The sequence below is a fragment of the Myotis nattereri genome (genome assembly GCF_964212035.1).
Source record: "Myotis nattereri genome assembly, chromosome: 14".
Lineage (NCBI taxonomy): Eukaryota > Metazoa > Chordata > Mammalia > Chiroptera > Vespertilionidae > Myotis > Myotis nattereri.
In genome coordinates, this window is record NC_138089.1 from 55984360 (window position 1) to 55996359 (window position 12000).

At 53.3% G+C, this 12000-nt stretch overlaps 1 protein-coding gene across 4 annotated transcripts in view; it reads left to right on the top strand.

Annotated features, from left to right (window-relative positions):
• The window catches only part of TRAK1 (trafficking kinesin protein 1), a gene marked incomplete at its 5' end in the record, with an annotated part of 88559 nt that overhangs the window by 12080 nt on the left and 64479 nt on the right, over window positions 1–12000 (top strand). For 2 of the 4 annotated variants that reach the window (XM_081106074.1, XM_081106075.1), the window contains one exon: window positions 7708–7896. Coding sequence is in view for 1 of the 4 variants with exons in the window: in XM_081106077.1 (XP_080962203.1) it covers window positions 7702–7896 (195 nt within the window). Of the gene's footprint in view, window positions 1–7701; window positions 7897–12000 lie in introns of those variants that run through there. The other 2 variants (XM_081106077.1, XM_081106076.1) reach the window with 2 other exon arrangements.

A 12000-nucleotide genomic window follows, 5' to 3' on the forward strand; every position in this document is an offset into this window, starting at 1 on the left:
GACCTGGACGGGAGCATCGGAGATTCCCACACCAGCCCCCGGGAGCCACCATTTCCGAAAGCCGCTGAACCTGGGGTTGACCGGTGGGGGCCTCCCTGGCAGGGCCCTCCTCCTGGGCGCGGCCCCGCCTCTCCTCGCCCCTCCGTTGCACAACACACTGGCCTGCCCAGCGGACGCGGCCTCGCCCCGTTGCATAAGCTTGCACTTTAGCCTCTCGCCGAGACCCTGTCGGGAAGGGGCCGCCGGCGGAGTGGCTCCGGGCTCCTGTCCGCTCCTTTCAGGGTGAGTATCCTTGGAGCTGGTGTCACGTGCGATGAGGCGATCGCCCAGAACCTGACACCCAGCCTCGTGGCATCGAGCTGGTGTCATTGTAGATCCGTTTTCTTAGAAAGAGTCGCTTCTGGTGGCAGGTAAGGCCACCGCGATCCCAGAGAGCACCCCGTGTCGGCCTCTGTGTCTGCCTCGGGGACACAGTGGGCCTTTGCTTCCCTGTTCGCGCCCCGCAGGTTTCTCTGCTTGGCCTCCCCTCTCCTGGGGGCACCCCCACCCCTTTGCTGCTCACAGCAGGTGACTGTGCCTGGCCCCTCGGGGCTGGGATGTGAGCTGGGAGGTGGCACCGAGGATCAGAGGGACGGACGTGGGACAGGAGAATCAGGGGCCCTAGGTCTGTTCCTGCCGCTGCTTAGCCGCAAGGCCGCGCCCACGTCCCTGACCGCTCAGGCCTCAGCTTCCCCTTCTGTAAGGGGTGGAAGAGGACTGGCTGGGCTGTGGGCTCTGTGGGGAGTCCGAGAAGCCTTGCGTGGAAGTCGGGAGAGGGCGGATGTGGGGGGCAGCTGGCTGGGAGACCACCTCACCCTTTCGAACTGTGTAATGTTGAGCCATGTGCTTTACTTACTGATTTTTAAAAATTAAGTCAATTTAGTTCATTAAAACCTCAAAGGGCAAACTGGTCACTCTCGTGTCAGTGTGCAAGTGCCCTCAGAGGCCGAATAGGAAAGCCAGTTCCCGTCCCGCCGCATAGACCTGGGTCAGGGGTCAGGTGGAGCTGCAGGAGCCATTGAAAGAGTGGAGAAGCCGGGTTTGCACTGTGACGCCCAATGTCACCGTCACCCAGCACCAGCCCCAGCCCCAGCCCCAGCCCGGGAGGGTCCTCTGTTCTCCTGAAATCCCTACAGATTAACGGAGGGCGGGGAAATGCCTCCCGGCAGGTCCCTTCCCTACGGGGTCCCCCGAGGGGGCCAGGGATGGTGGGAGTGAGTCGGCGAGTTAGGGTTTAGGGTTGAGAGGATGCGGCAGGTGTGGGGTCCGGCCCAGCCTCAGGTAATCTTCGGGGCCTTGGTTTCCTCCTTTGTGAAATGTGTCCCCAGTCCTCACCCTGCTCTGCTGGCCGGTTCGAGAGATGATGAAACGCAGGAACGGATCCCAGTGTTTGGCGTCGTTTAGCGAGTGTTTGTTGAGCGCTGACTGGGTACCGGGCAGGTGCGGGCTGAGCAGTGAGGAGCCCGTGTCGGGGTGGCCCTGCTGCTTCCCTAGGCCCCTCTGGTGGCGGGCTGAGCGGTGGGCTGAGCAGCGGGCCACGCACCGGTCCTGGGTCTGCTGCTGGCTGCTCCGGGACCTGTGGCCGCCTCCCAGCCTCTCTGAGAGCAGGGTCCTCTTCCATCAGATGAGGTGGTTGGGCCAGAATTCTTAGCTCTAATGGTCCCTTTGTGGATTGTGAAACCACAGCTTTTCTAGGGGAGAGAGCATTTACACAGAGTTCCCTGGAGATGCTTAGGTAAGACTCTAAACGTGGGACTTTACAGTAGGGAGGAATTTTCCAGAAGGACGCTTGTCGGACAACAGTTACAAAGGACTAGAGGCCCGATGCACGAAATGTGTGCAAGGGGCTCGGCCCTCCCAGCTGTGGCTTTGTCCGGAAGGACATCTGGAAGGACACCCAGAAGGTCGTTCGGCTGTCCGGTCTAATTAGCATATTACGCTTTTATTATTATAGATCACTCGTGGCCCTGGCCAGGTGGCTCAGCTGGTTGGAGTGTCATCCCGTACACCAAAAGGTTGTGGGTTCAGTCCCAGTCGGGGAGCTTGCAGGAGGCAACTGATCTATGTTTCTCTCTCACATCGATGTTTTCTCTCTCTCTCTCTCTCTCTCTCTCTCTCTCTCTCTCTCTCCTGCTCCCTCTGAAATCAATAAAAACATATCCTTGGTGAGGATTAAACAACAACAACACAAAAACACAAAGTATCAGTGTGTTCCCAGCACCAGCGTGGTCTCTGTGTGAGTCTTTGTGCCCTTTCATCTTAATAATTTAATAAAAAAGGAATTGCTTCCAGGTCTGTACAGGGTGGCTGGTGTGTGGCCGAGTAGGAGAAGGGTCTTGTCTTGTGAGATCTTGTCTTTAAACCCGTGGGTTCGTGGTCACTGCCAAGTAAAGAAATGGGATCGGGTTGGGATGGGGAGGAAGAAAGAGGAGATGGTGGGCTTTGGGAATATGGCCAGTTTCGATGAGTTAAGGTTTCTTGTGTTGTCCTTTGACTGTCATCTGTAACAGGGTCTAGAACATTCTCCTGAGGCCCAGAGTGAGACCCCAAGATGGGGGAGATTCCAGCATGCACACTGGAGCCCCGCCTGTTTACTTCGGGCCTCAGATGTTTACAAAGTCCAGAACTCGTGTCCAACATTTAAAAACCAGAGAATCTCGTGTAAGAATACAGACCCCTGGCCTCTCGGGAGAAGGCACCCACCTAGGGCCACGGGGCTTCTCGGTGGAGCAGGCGTGCCGAGTGGCGGCTGCCCCCAGACACAGCCCTGGTCTAGCCGCTCACAGACATTTGGGGTAGAAAGAGAGCTTTCCTGCAACCTGACCCTTTGTTCTACGATGAGGAAACTGAGTCCCAGGCAGACCAAGATGTGGCTTGCTGGGGTGACAGGGTGAAGTTGGGTCCCATCCTCCCAAGTCTTGGAGCAGTGCTCTTGCTGCACGCAGGCCTGGCACCTGCCAGCAGGCGGCAGTGTGGTGCCTCCTGGCCGCACACTGTCTCCTCCTGACTTTCCTGAGCCCTTCTGTTCTCTGTCTTCCTCTGATTTTGCCAGTTTTCTCTCACTAAGTTTTCCTCTTAGCATGGCTCTCTCTTTCTCTCTCTTTTTAAAAAATATATTTTATTGATTTTTTACAGAAAGGAAGGGCACAGAGGGCTCCTTTCCTCCAGATTGGTCCTTCCACCTGGGACTTGAGGAAGCTCCCGTCCCGGTGGGGATGGGGGTTGGCGGGGGGGGGGGGGGGGGTTGGGGGGGGCTTGGGGGGGCAGCGGGGCTGTGCTGCTCAGGCCCCATCCTTCGTGGTCCTGCAGACACGGCACCTCAGTTCTTGGCTCTGGAAGGGAAATCGTCACGACACCCCCTCCGTCGTCCGTGTGTGTAACTGAACATCCTTACCGTATCCATGGAACTCGCATGTCTAGCAGAGAAACGTCCAGCTCAGAATACCCTGGGGATCCCCCGGCATTTCGGGTCGGCCCGCCCAGGAGATGGGCAGCGAGTGGCAGAGGGGAGGACACAGCTTTTCGTCTGACAGCTGAGGGTTCTCATACAGGATCTGTCCCCTGTTCAGCTATGTGACCTTGACCAGCAAGGTCCTCCACAGTGCCTATGAATCCCAGCTTCCTCATCTGTGGAGCAGCACAGACACCTGTGTCTCAAGCTGCAGGGAGGGAGGCCAACATTCTGTAGGCCCCTGGCCCGGTGTTTGGCGGGGAAAGCAGGGTTCTGGAAGGCTTTCATCCCGTGTTTACCCAACCTCAGGCTTCGGATGTGTCTTCTCCATGAGCCAATTGTGGCGTCCCCTCTGCAGGAGGTCCTGGTGTTGGCCCTGTGGCCAAGGCCAAGGGCAGCTCCAAGAGGGTCTCTATAACTCTCTCCTATGCCCTAGTTCTCTGGGCCTTCCAGGCAGCTGCAAACTTGCCGGTGTTTATGTGGCTGGTCACGTTATAGAAAAATAAAATATTCAGGGTTTTTAAAAAATATATACATATATATTTTATTGATTTTTTTACAGAGAGGAAGGGAGGGGGGTAGAGAGTTAGAAACATCGATGAGAGAGAAGCATCGATCAGCTGCCTCCTGCACACCCCCTACTAGGGATGTGCCTGCAACCAAGGTACATGCCCTTGACCGGAATCGAACCTGGAACCCTTCAGTCCGCAGGCTGATGCTCTATCCACTGAGCCAAACCGGTCAGGGCTATTCAGGGGTTTTTTTAAGGCATTTTGGCACAGCCTCACCTTTTGACACTTTATCTCACTGGTCATTACATGCTTTCAGGAAAGCGATATCCCATGGGCACGGGGACCCACACTGTAAATAGGTTGACCTTCAACCCTGGAGACGTGGAAGGGAAGGTCAAGTCTCAGCGTTTGAGCAGCTGCCAGCGTGCTCACAAGTGACACGTTATTCTTAGAAGGGATTTTATTTATTTATTTATTTTGGACACCGTTGCCTTCCCCGCCAGCAAGTAGCAGTGACAGCAGAAGGTTCCAGTCTGGTGTGTGGGTGCGTCGTGCAGGAATGAGTGGGCCCGCTCCCCGTTCTAGGGCGGGCTGGCACTGCCTGCCATGGAGCAGGTCCGTGTTTATCTCAGAGGTGTCGCCAGTTGGGCATCAGCCTCCCGTGCCCCCGAGTCCCCTCCGTCAGCTGACAGCCGCCTTCTAGCCACGAGGCCTCTCCCCGAGATGAGCTTCCTGGGAGCTTTCCCGGGATTGTGAGAGGAAGAAACTTAACTACGGGTCCATCTGGAACCTTGCAGATGGTGCTTGACGTTAGTGGGAGATGAGAAGAAGTAGGAGATACCTTCTGTCTTGAGGTGGGGCTGTTGGCTGGGGCCGGGGGAGGACATGAACCTCGCCCAGGGGCAGAGTTGGCCAGGTATGCCCGCTGTGACATTTCCCACGGGAGGCAGAGGATCCCAAGCGTCCAGCTGTTGTGTTCCTTCCAGGGGTGAAGAGCTTCCCGGAGGCTCCAGCTAAACCTCTGAATGTCTTCACTCTCTACGTCAAGCCCTTCTCCTGGGCTCTTGACAAGCCACGGGCTTCCTCGGCTGAGTGTTCTGCAGTGAAGCGTTGCATGTGAATTGAGTGAGATGGTCGTGAGGCGGGGGGAGCCAAAGGGAGACCATTCGTCTCTCCACCTGTGATCCCATATATTTTTTGCCTGCTCTGTGGCTGTCTTTTTTTCTTTAATTTAATATGTCTTTATTGATTTTTATTTGAGAGAGAGAGGAAGGGAGAGGGAGAGAGAGAGATAGAAACACCAATGATGAGAGAGAATCATTGATTGGCTGCCTCCTGCACCCCCCCCCCCGTCCCCCCCCCACTGAGGATCGAGCTCTCAATCCAGGCATGCGCCTTGACCGGGAATCGAACCACGACCTCCTGGTTCATAGGTTGATACTCAACCACTGGCCCACACCGGCCAGCTGTGTGGCTGTCTTATTGAACAGGAAAGAGACGGGGACTTGGGGGAGCCTTTGGATAGCTGTTCTTCTGAGCACAGGTGTCTCCAGAGTCAAGTGAGCGTGAGCGGCCCTGCGGTCACTGCCCTGCTGCCTTCGTTGCCTGGGTTCGAGCCAGGAGAGGAGCACAGGGACTGGGCCTCCCTGCTGTGCTGCTGTGGTGCCCAGGCCCTTCCTGCTCCCTCTCTGGGCTCCCCTGGCCTGGAGCTCCCAGGACTTACCCAGCCTTTGCGTGTCATTTCCCCTGTGCGTTTCCTTAGAGCTGGTCCTTTCTCCTTTAGTTTGATGCCAACGTCCATCTTTTAGCAGTTCCCCATAATTTTGACCTCTTGTCAGCACCCCCTCTTTATTTTCCCCTGCTGTTGGGTTTTATTTCTCTCGAGAGTGTTTTTGTTTGTGTATTTGTTTTTGTTTTCCCATCCTTCATACGTGTTCAAGAGGAATGGGAGACTGAACTGGTCTCCACCCGGATCCACCACCTTGGTTTTCTGCTTCAAGACAGGAACTTGGCGCAACCACCTCCTTAAGAATTGACTCCGTTGTATTCTTCTCTTGTGAATGGTTTTTCTCACTGAAGGCTCGTTTCTAGCCCAGTTAGCTCTTCTCTCTGGCCCAGCTGCGTGCACCGCGGGCGCCTTCATTTTTATGGGTTGACAGAACCACCGCTGCGCACATGAGTCTTTTACCATCATGGGTCCCAAATACTTCCTGTGAAATGGGCCGACACAGTGATTGATGCCAGAATCAGTTGATAGCTACCCATTAGCATTTATTTAATTCATTCCTCCTGGGGGTAGGAAGTCGTGTAGGGCTGGTCCTGGGAACATTGGAGGTTCTTGCCCCATTTATGATTTATTTAAAGGCCTGCATTCGTATGCTTTGTATGGATTGAACCACTGTCACAGGCAGTACCTCAGCCACTGAGCACAGTCTGGGCCAGGAAAGTGGGGTGGATTGAGGACAACCCTGTATGGAGTATGATGATGAGACGTTGAGTGTGATGGTGGTGCGATGAACGTGAGATGTTTGCCATCTCACAGGGAGATGAGTCAGATACTAAAATACCTAGAAGGAGGCAGAACCTCATAAGTGCAGTGATGGACGTTCTGACAAAACGCGGTGAATGCAGTGGTCCCTTGGTATCCGTGGGAGATTGATTCCAGAACCCCCTCAGATACCAAAGCCCAGAAATGCTCACGTCCCTTACAGGAAATGGCATAGTACTTGCAAATGACCTATGCACATCCTCCCTTATACTTTAAATCATCCCTAGATGACGTGTAATACCTAATACAGTATAAATGCCATGAGATGTTTGTTATGCTCTGCTGTTTAGGGAATAATGACAAGGGGAAGAAGTCCATGCCTGTTCGGTACAGATGCAACCTTTGTAGGCCTAACCACAGAGTACACATCAGCAATGGTGTAACTACCCCGCCCCCCCAAATAGTTTCCATCGTGGTTGGCTCATCCGTGGATGCAGAACCTGTGGCTGTGGAGGGCTGATTGTACAGAAGCGGGAAGACAGATGGATTCTGCCCCGAGTGCTCAGAGCACCAGTGTGTCAGAGGAGAGGTGGCATTCGAGCTGTGCCTTGATGGAGAGCCACCTGGTGCTCTTCTGGTGGGAAGGCCAGGAGCACCCAAGCTTTGCAAGGCCAGGCCCATGGCTGTTGCATGTACCATTGTGTCTCCTGTGTCTCGTACCCAGGACATGTTTGGATGGATGCAGGGAAGGAAATGTAGGTGAGTGAACAGATGAATGAATGAATGAAGTGAAAGCAAGACCCTATGTGGAAGGGACAGCTTGAATGGTAAGAGAGCGGCAGAGAGAAGGTAGGCATCTTGGTGAAATGATAACTGGTTTGGCTTAAGCTAGGAGTGATGATGGAGGGAGAGTGGCCAGAGGAAGGCTTGGAAAGAAAGACTTGGCCCAGACGCTGAAGGCACAGGATTTTGCCTTTTCTTCGCAGGAAGTGGGCAGCTAAGGGGCAGGAACTGTTGCAGGCAGTGCTTGGCACTAAGGGTGCATAATTCTAATGGTGAGAGTGGAATTGATTGTTGATAAAGACCCTTGTCTGGCCCCTGCGTGCTGGGGGGAAACAGCCAGAGACACCTGCTCTCAGCCACAAGGTTAGTTAAGTAGCAGCAGCGAGGACATCACCGGGTCTGGGCTCATTTCTCCGTCTTCCCTCCAGACGTGTGCAACAGCACGGACCTTCCGGAAGTCGAGATCATCAGCCTGCTGGAGGAGCAGCTGCCCCATTACAAGCTGAGAGCTGACACCATCTACGGCTATGACCACGACGACTGGCTCCACACCCCCCTCCTCTCGCCAGATGCCAACATTGACCTCACCACCGAGCAAATCGAAGAGACGCTGAAGTACTTCCGTAAGTCCATCCGCTCGCGGGGCACCGTGGCGACCAGTTCTTCTTAGCCAGCCTCACCTGAGGTCGTCCTGGTTACAAGGCCCGTGCCGGCCGGCCAGGAAAGGTGCTCAGGAAGCATGGCTGTGAGGTTTAGTCCCTTAAAAGGCCTGGAGTTTGAGTGTTCTGATGAGAAATTTTAGAGTCGTGGGGAACAAGTACGAATTTCCTTTTTTTTTTTTTTTTTTTTTTAGTTCATCTTCACCCAAGGATATTTTTCCATTGATTTTTAGAGAGACTGGTAGGGAGGGGGAGAGACAGAGAGAGAAAAACATGGATGTGAGAGAGACACATCAACTGGTTGCCTTCCGCATGTACCTTGACCTGGGTCAGGAAATGAGTCTGTGACCGAGGTACGTGCCCTTGACCTGAATCGAACCCAGGACCCTTCAGTCTGTGGGCCCACGCTCTATCCACTGAGCCAAACCGGCCAGGGCCAAATTTCCATTTGAACTGACTTTCTCTTAACTGTACAGAAGAATTTGAAAATGCTCCCTTATCCCTCCAAACCAAAAGTACCCCGTGAGTTCTTACTGGGAAGGAGTGTGTCAGCATTTAAACCCAAGATATGGGGAACATCCTGGCCACTGAGTACTTATATGACATAGCAAGACCAAGGCTGATGGTTTCTGTGTCAAAAGCTAGTCCTTCAGGAGAGACCCACAATGGCCCTGGGGCAGCGAGCCAGGCCTGCGGGGGCCCCAGAGCCCCGCCTGGGAGGGTGGGCAGTACACTAGGTGGGTTTTCAGTGTGTTTGTGATAACAAGGGCGTGGAGCCTGACTTTGCAGGCTTGAAGAAAACGTAATGATTTAGAAACGCCTACCAGTGCTCTTTCCGATGTTCATTCACGAGGTGCCTTTGTAGAAACATGTCACTCTGGAGAGAGTCCCAGCAGCCCTCTGACATTGCTAGCACAGACCAGTCTCCTTTCAAAGTGACATCATTACCTACCCGTGTGTCATTGTGTCACCTTAAAAAGGGAGCACGGCGATCCTGCGTCTACTTGGAGATAACTTGGTTCAGAACAGGCTTACACGGCACCTGTAAAGTCTCCTGTCGTTTTCTCCATGGACGGGTCTTCCGTTTTCGTGAATTCGCGAAATCATTTATAATCAAGTCAGAACGACCAGTTTCTCCGTTAGTGTCTCCCAGGCCGTTTTCACATTCTCTCTATCAGAGGTTAATAGGAAAGGAGTTCTGCTTAAGCCGCCCTGTGTTTTCTTATCAGCACACGCCCCACGGTCTGTCTGTGGGCACCACGGATCGTCAGTTTCAATGGGAATAAAAAGAGACGAGTCCACAGCAAGGCAGCCGGGAAGCGCGCTGGGCTTGTGCTCAGGTTCAAGTTGGCGCGGTGGGCCTTCTGGTGTGTCTCGTAGATGCTGGCATCTCTTTGCGAGTTACTCCCAGTGTCTGTGCTGACAGGGACCTGGGGGACGAGAGCAGCCTCCGCGGTAGGCTCCGGGTTTGGTTCCTTCCGACTGCCTCACAGGAGAATTCACAGCAGGATTGTTTTTCTGGAGATTTCTGCGTGTTACTTTCTCTACCGTGAGATTCTGCAGGAGCCTCATGGCTGTGTCTGCCTCAGGAGGCTCCCGAGTCCCTCCTCAGACGTGCTGCTCGGCCATTGGGTTCATGGTGTCATTGGAGCACCGTCGTGCGCACTATCTCACTGTTTCCGGAGAACTTTCCCCTGAATTGCCTGATGTCATCCTGTAAAGTGTCGACCGTTTGGGCGGGGCTGGTTTTATTCTAGGGGGGGTGCAAGCGTAGGGGACTGGCGGTATCTATCCACGCAGCTTCTAAAATCCGTGAGTAGCAGACTTGACCAGACCCTGCGGCTTATTTTCGGTTGGTTGGCTTTGCTTTTAGTTATCTATCTTTAAGAGAGAACAATAAAAGAAATCTTAATAGATTTGGAAGTGGGACAACACAGATTCTGGTAAAACCGGAGGAACCAGGATAAGCATTGAGCAGAGACTCTGAAAGTTCTTGGAGCACGGTTACACCCAAGCCTCACCTTCATCCTGCATTCTCCTCTGTGGTGCCCGTGCTTAGAGCAAAGGAGGGATGTTCTGGATGCCGATGACATGAGTGATCAGGTGTTACCTTAACCACAGCACTCCCGAGAGCGAGGCTTTCGAAGCAAGTTCTGGGACCCTCAGAGGATCTGGAGAGACAGAGGAGGGGTTCTGCCAACTTGTAAAGGGAAAAGGTACATCTTTAGTCCCATTAGCTTCTAGTTGAAAGGCAGTGTTTCCTTTCATTATGAACGTAGAAAACGGCACCAGGGTATGAGCAGAATCCGTGACTTTGCCGCCGATAGAAATCACGGGTATTTTCACGTCATGCTACAGGAGAAGCTGATACATTGAACCGTCACCTTGCTCCTCATTGCTTCGACAGTACATCTGTTGTTACATGTTGGTATTCCTTGGGCTGACAGGAAAGCACTGCAATCACAGGCTTTCTTCCGGCCTCAGTGCCTGCCCACAGCGCAGCTGGTTTCCTTGCGGTCCTCGGCATTTCATCTGCACACCTTTCTCCTGAGGAGTGGCCTGGGAGCCCTGCCAACCTGGCCGAGGGTTGCTGGAAGGCACAAGCTAGCCATGCTCTGTCTGTGGCGGCTGGGGTTTGTTTGTTTACACGTGTGTCACCCAGGAGATGCCGTGGCCCACAGCCCTGTGACTCACAGGTGTGTTAAGTCATTGGTGGGGTGTGTGAGAACATAGCAGCACCCTTCCTTCAATTTAGATGTTTCTGCACTGATTGGGGCAGGGGTTCTGTGCGGTGGGTGTGAGTGGGGATGAGGGGGCTCCCGTAGCTTCCCCAGGTCCGGACCACTGATGAACGAGTCAGCTATGCTGTTTCTACACAGATCAGAGCAGGGAGAAAACTCAGCTCCCTTCCCTACCTGTCCTCCCCTAGAGAGGAGAAACGACGCTTTGCCTTTGAAATCTGGCCTTCACCTGGAGAAGAGAGAGGCAAGAAGCTTCGGATGTCCACCTGACCACATGGTAGAGTGGCCTTTTTAGAAAAAAATTTCAACACTTCCACAGTCAGGAGGATTTTTTGGCTCCTGATGAGTCTGAGACACACAGAAGGTGAACATGACCCACAGCACAATGTGCCCATAGAGATGGGGCGGTTAGGGCTAGATGGGCCAACAGGAAGTAAAAACCGTCAATGTTTAATCTTACTTGGGCCGGGCGCGGTTTTTAATGCTGTACGTGCCGCTCGTGTAACCCTCACAGCGACCTGGATTTTAATAGTCTCGCTGTCCCCATGGGACATATGGGGACACTGGGGCTCCTGCTCAGTCACACAGCAAGGTGGGTGCTGAGCGTCACACCTAGGCTGACGGGTTTGACTCCGTATCTTAACCACTCTCAAAGCAGCTAAAGGAGAAAAAATTCTAGTTTAAGCATAGAGCTCATTTGGAAAAATTGGAAAAAAAAACACCCTCAGTTTTTGAATATGTCAGTAGCTTCTTAATTTATGAAATATATATCCAACGTAGTCAACATTTATTTGTTAAGTATGTTTTTATTGATTTTTGAGATAGAGGGAGGGAGAGAGACAGAGAGAAACATCGATGAGAGAGAAACATCAATCGGCCCCTGCAGGCGATCGAGGGCGTGTGCCCTGGCCGGGAATCAAACCCGTGACCTCTTGGTTCGTAGGTCAACGCTCAACCACTGAGCGGCATAAGCCGGGCCAAAATTTATTTATTTATTTAAAATATATTTTATTGATTTTTTACAGAGAGGAAGGGAGGGGGATAGAGAGTTAGAAACATCCATGAGAGGGAAACATCGATCAGCTGCCTCCTGCACACCCCCTACTGGGGATGTGCCCGCAACCAAGGTACATGCCCTTGACCGGACTCGAACCTGGGACTCTTCAGTCCACAGGCCGACACTCTAGCCACTGAGCCCAACTGGTCAGGGCCAAAATTTATTTTTTATTCAAGGTCACTGTTCCAAGGGGAGCTCGGCCTGATGTAGCTGGCATTCACGGGGAGGTTTCCTTCTTCCCTGTGAGTTTTGCCACCCTCCTGTGGTCTG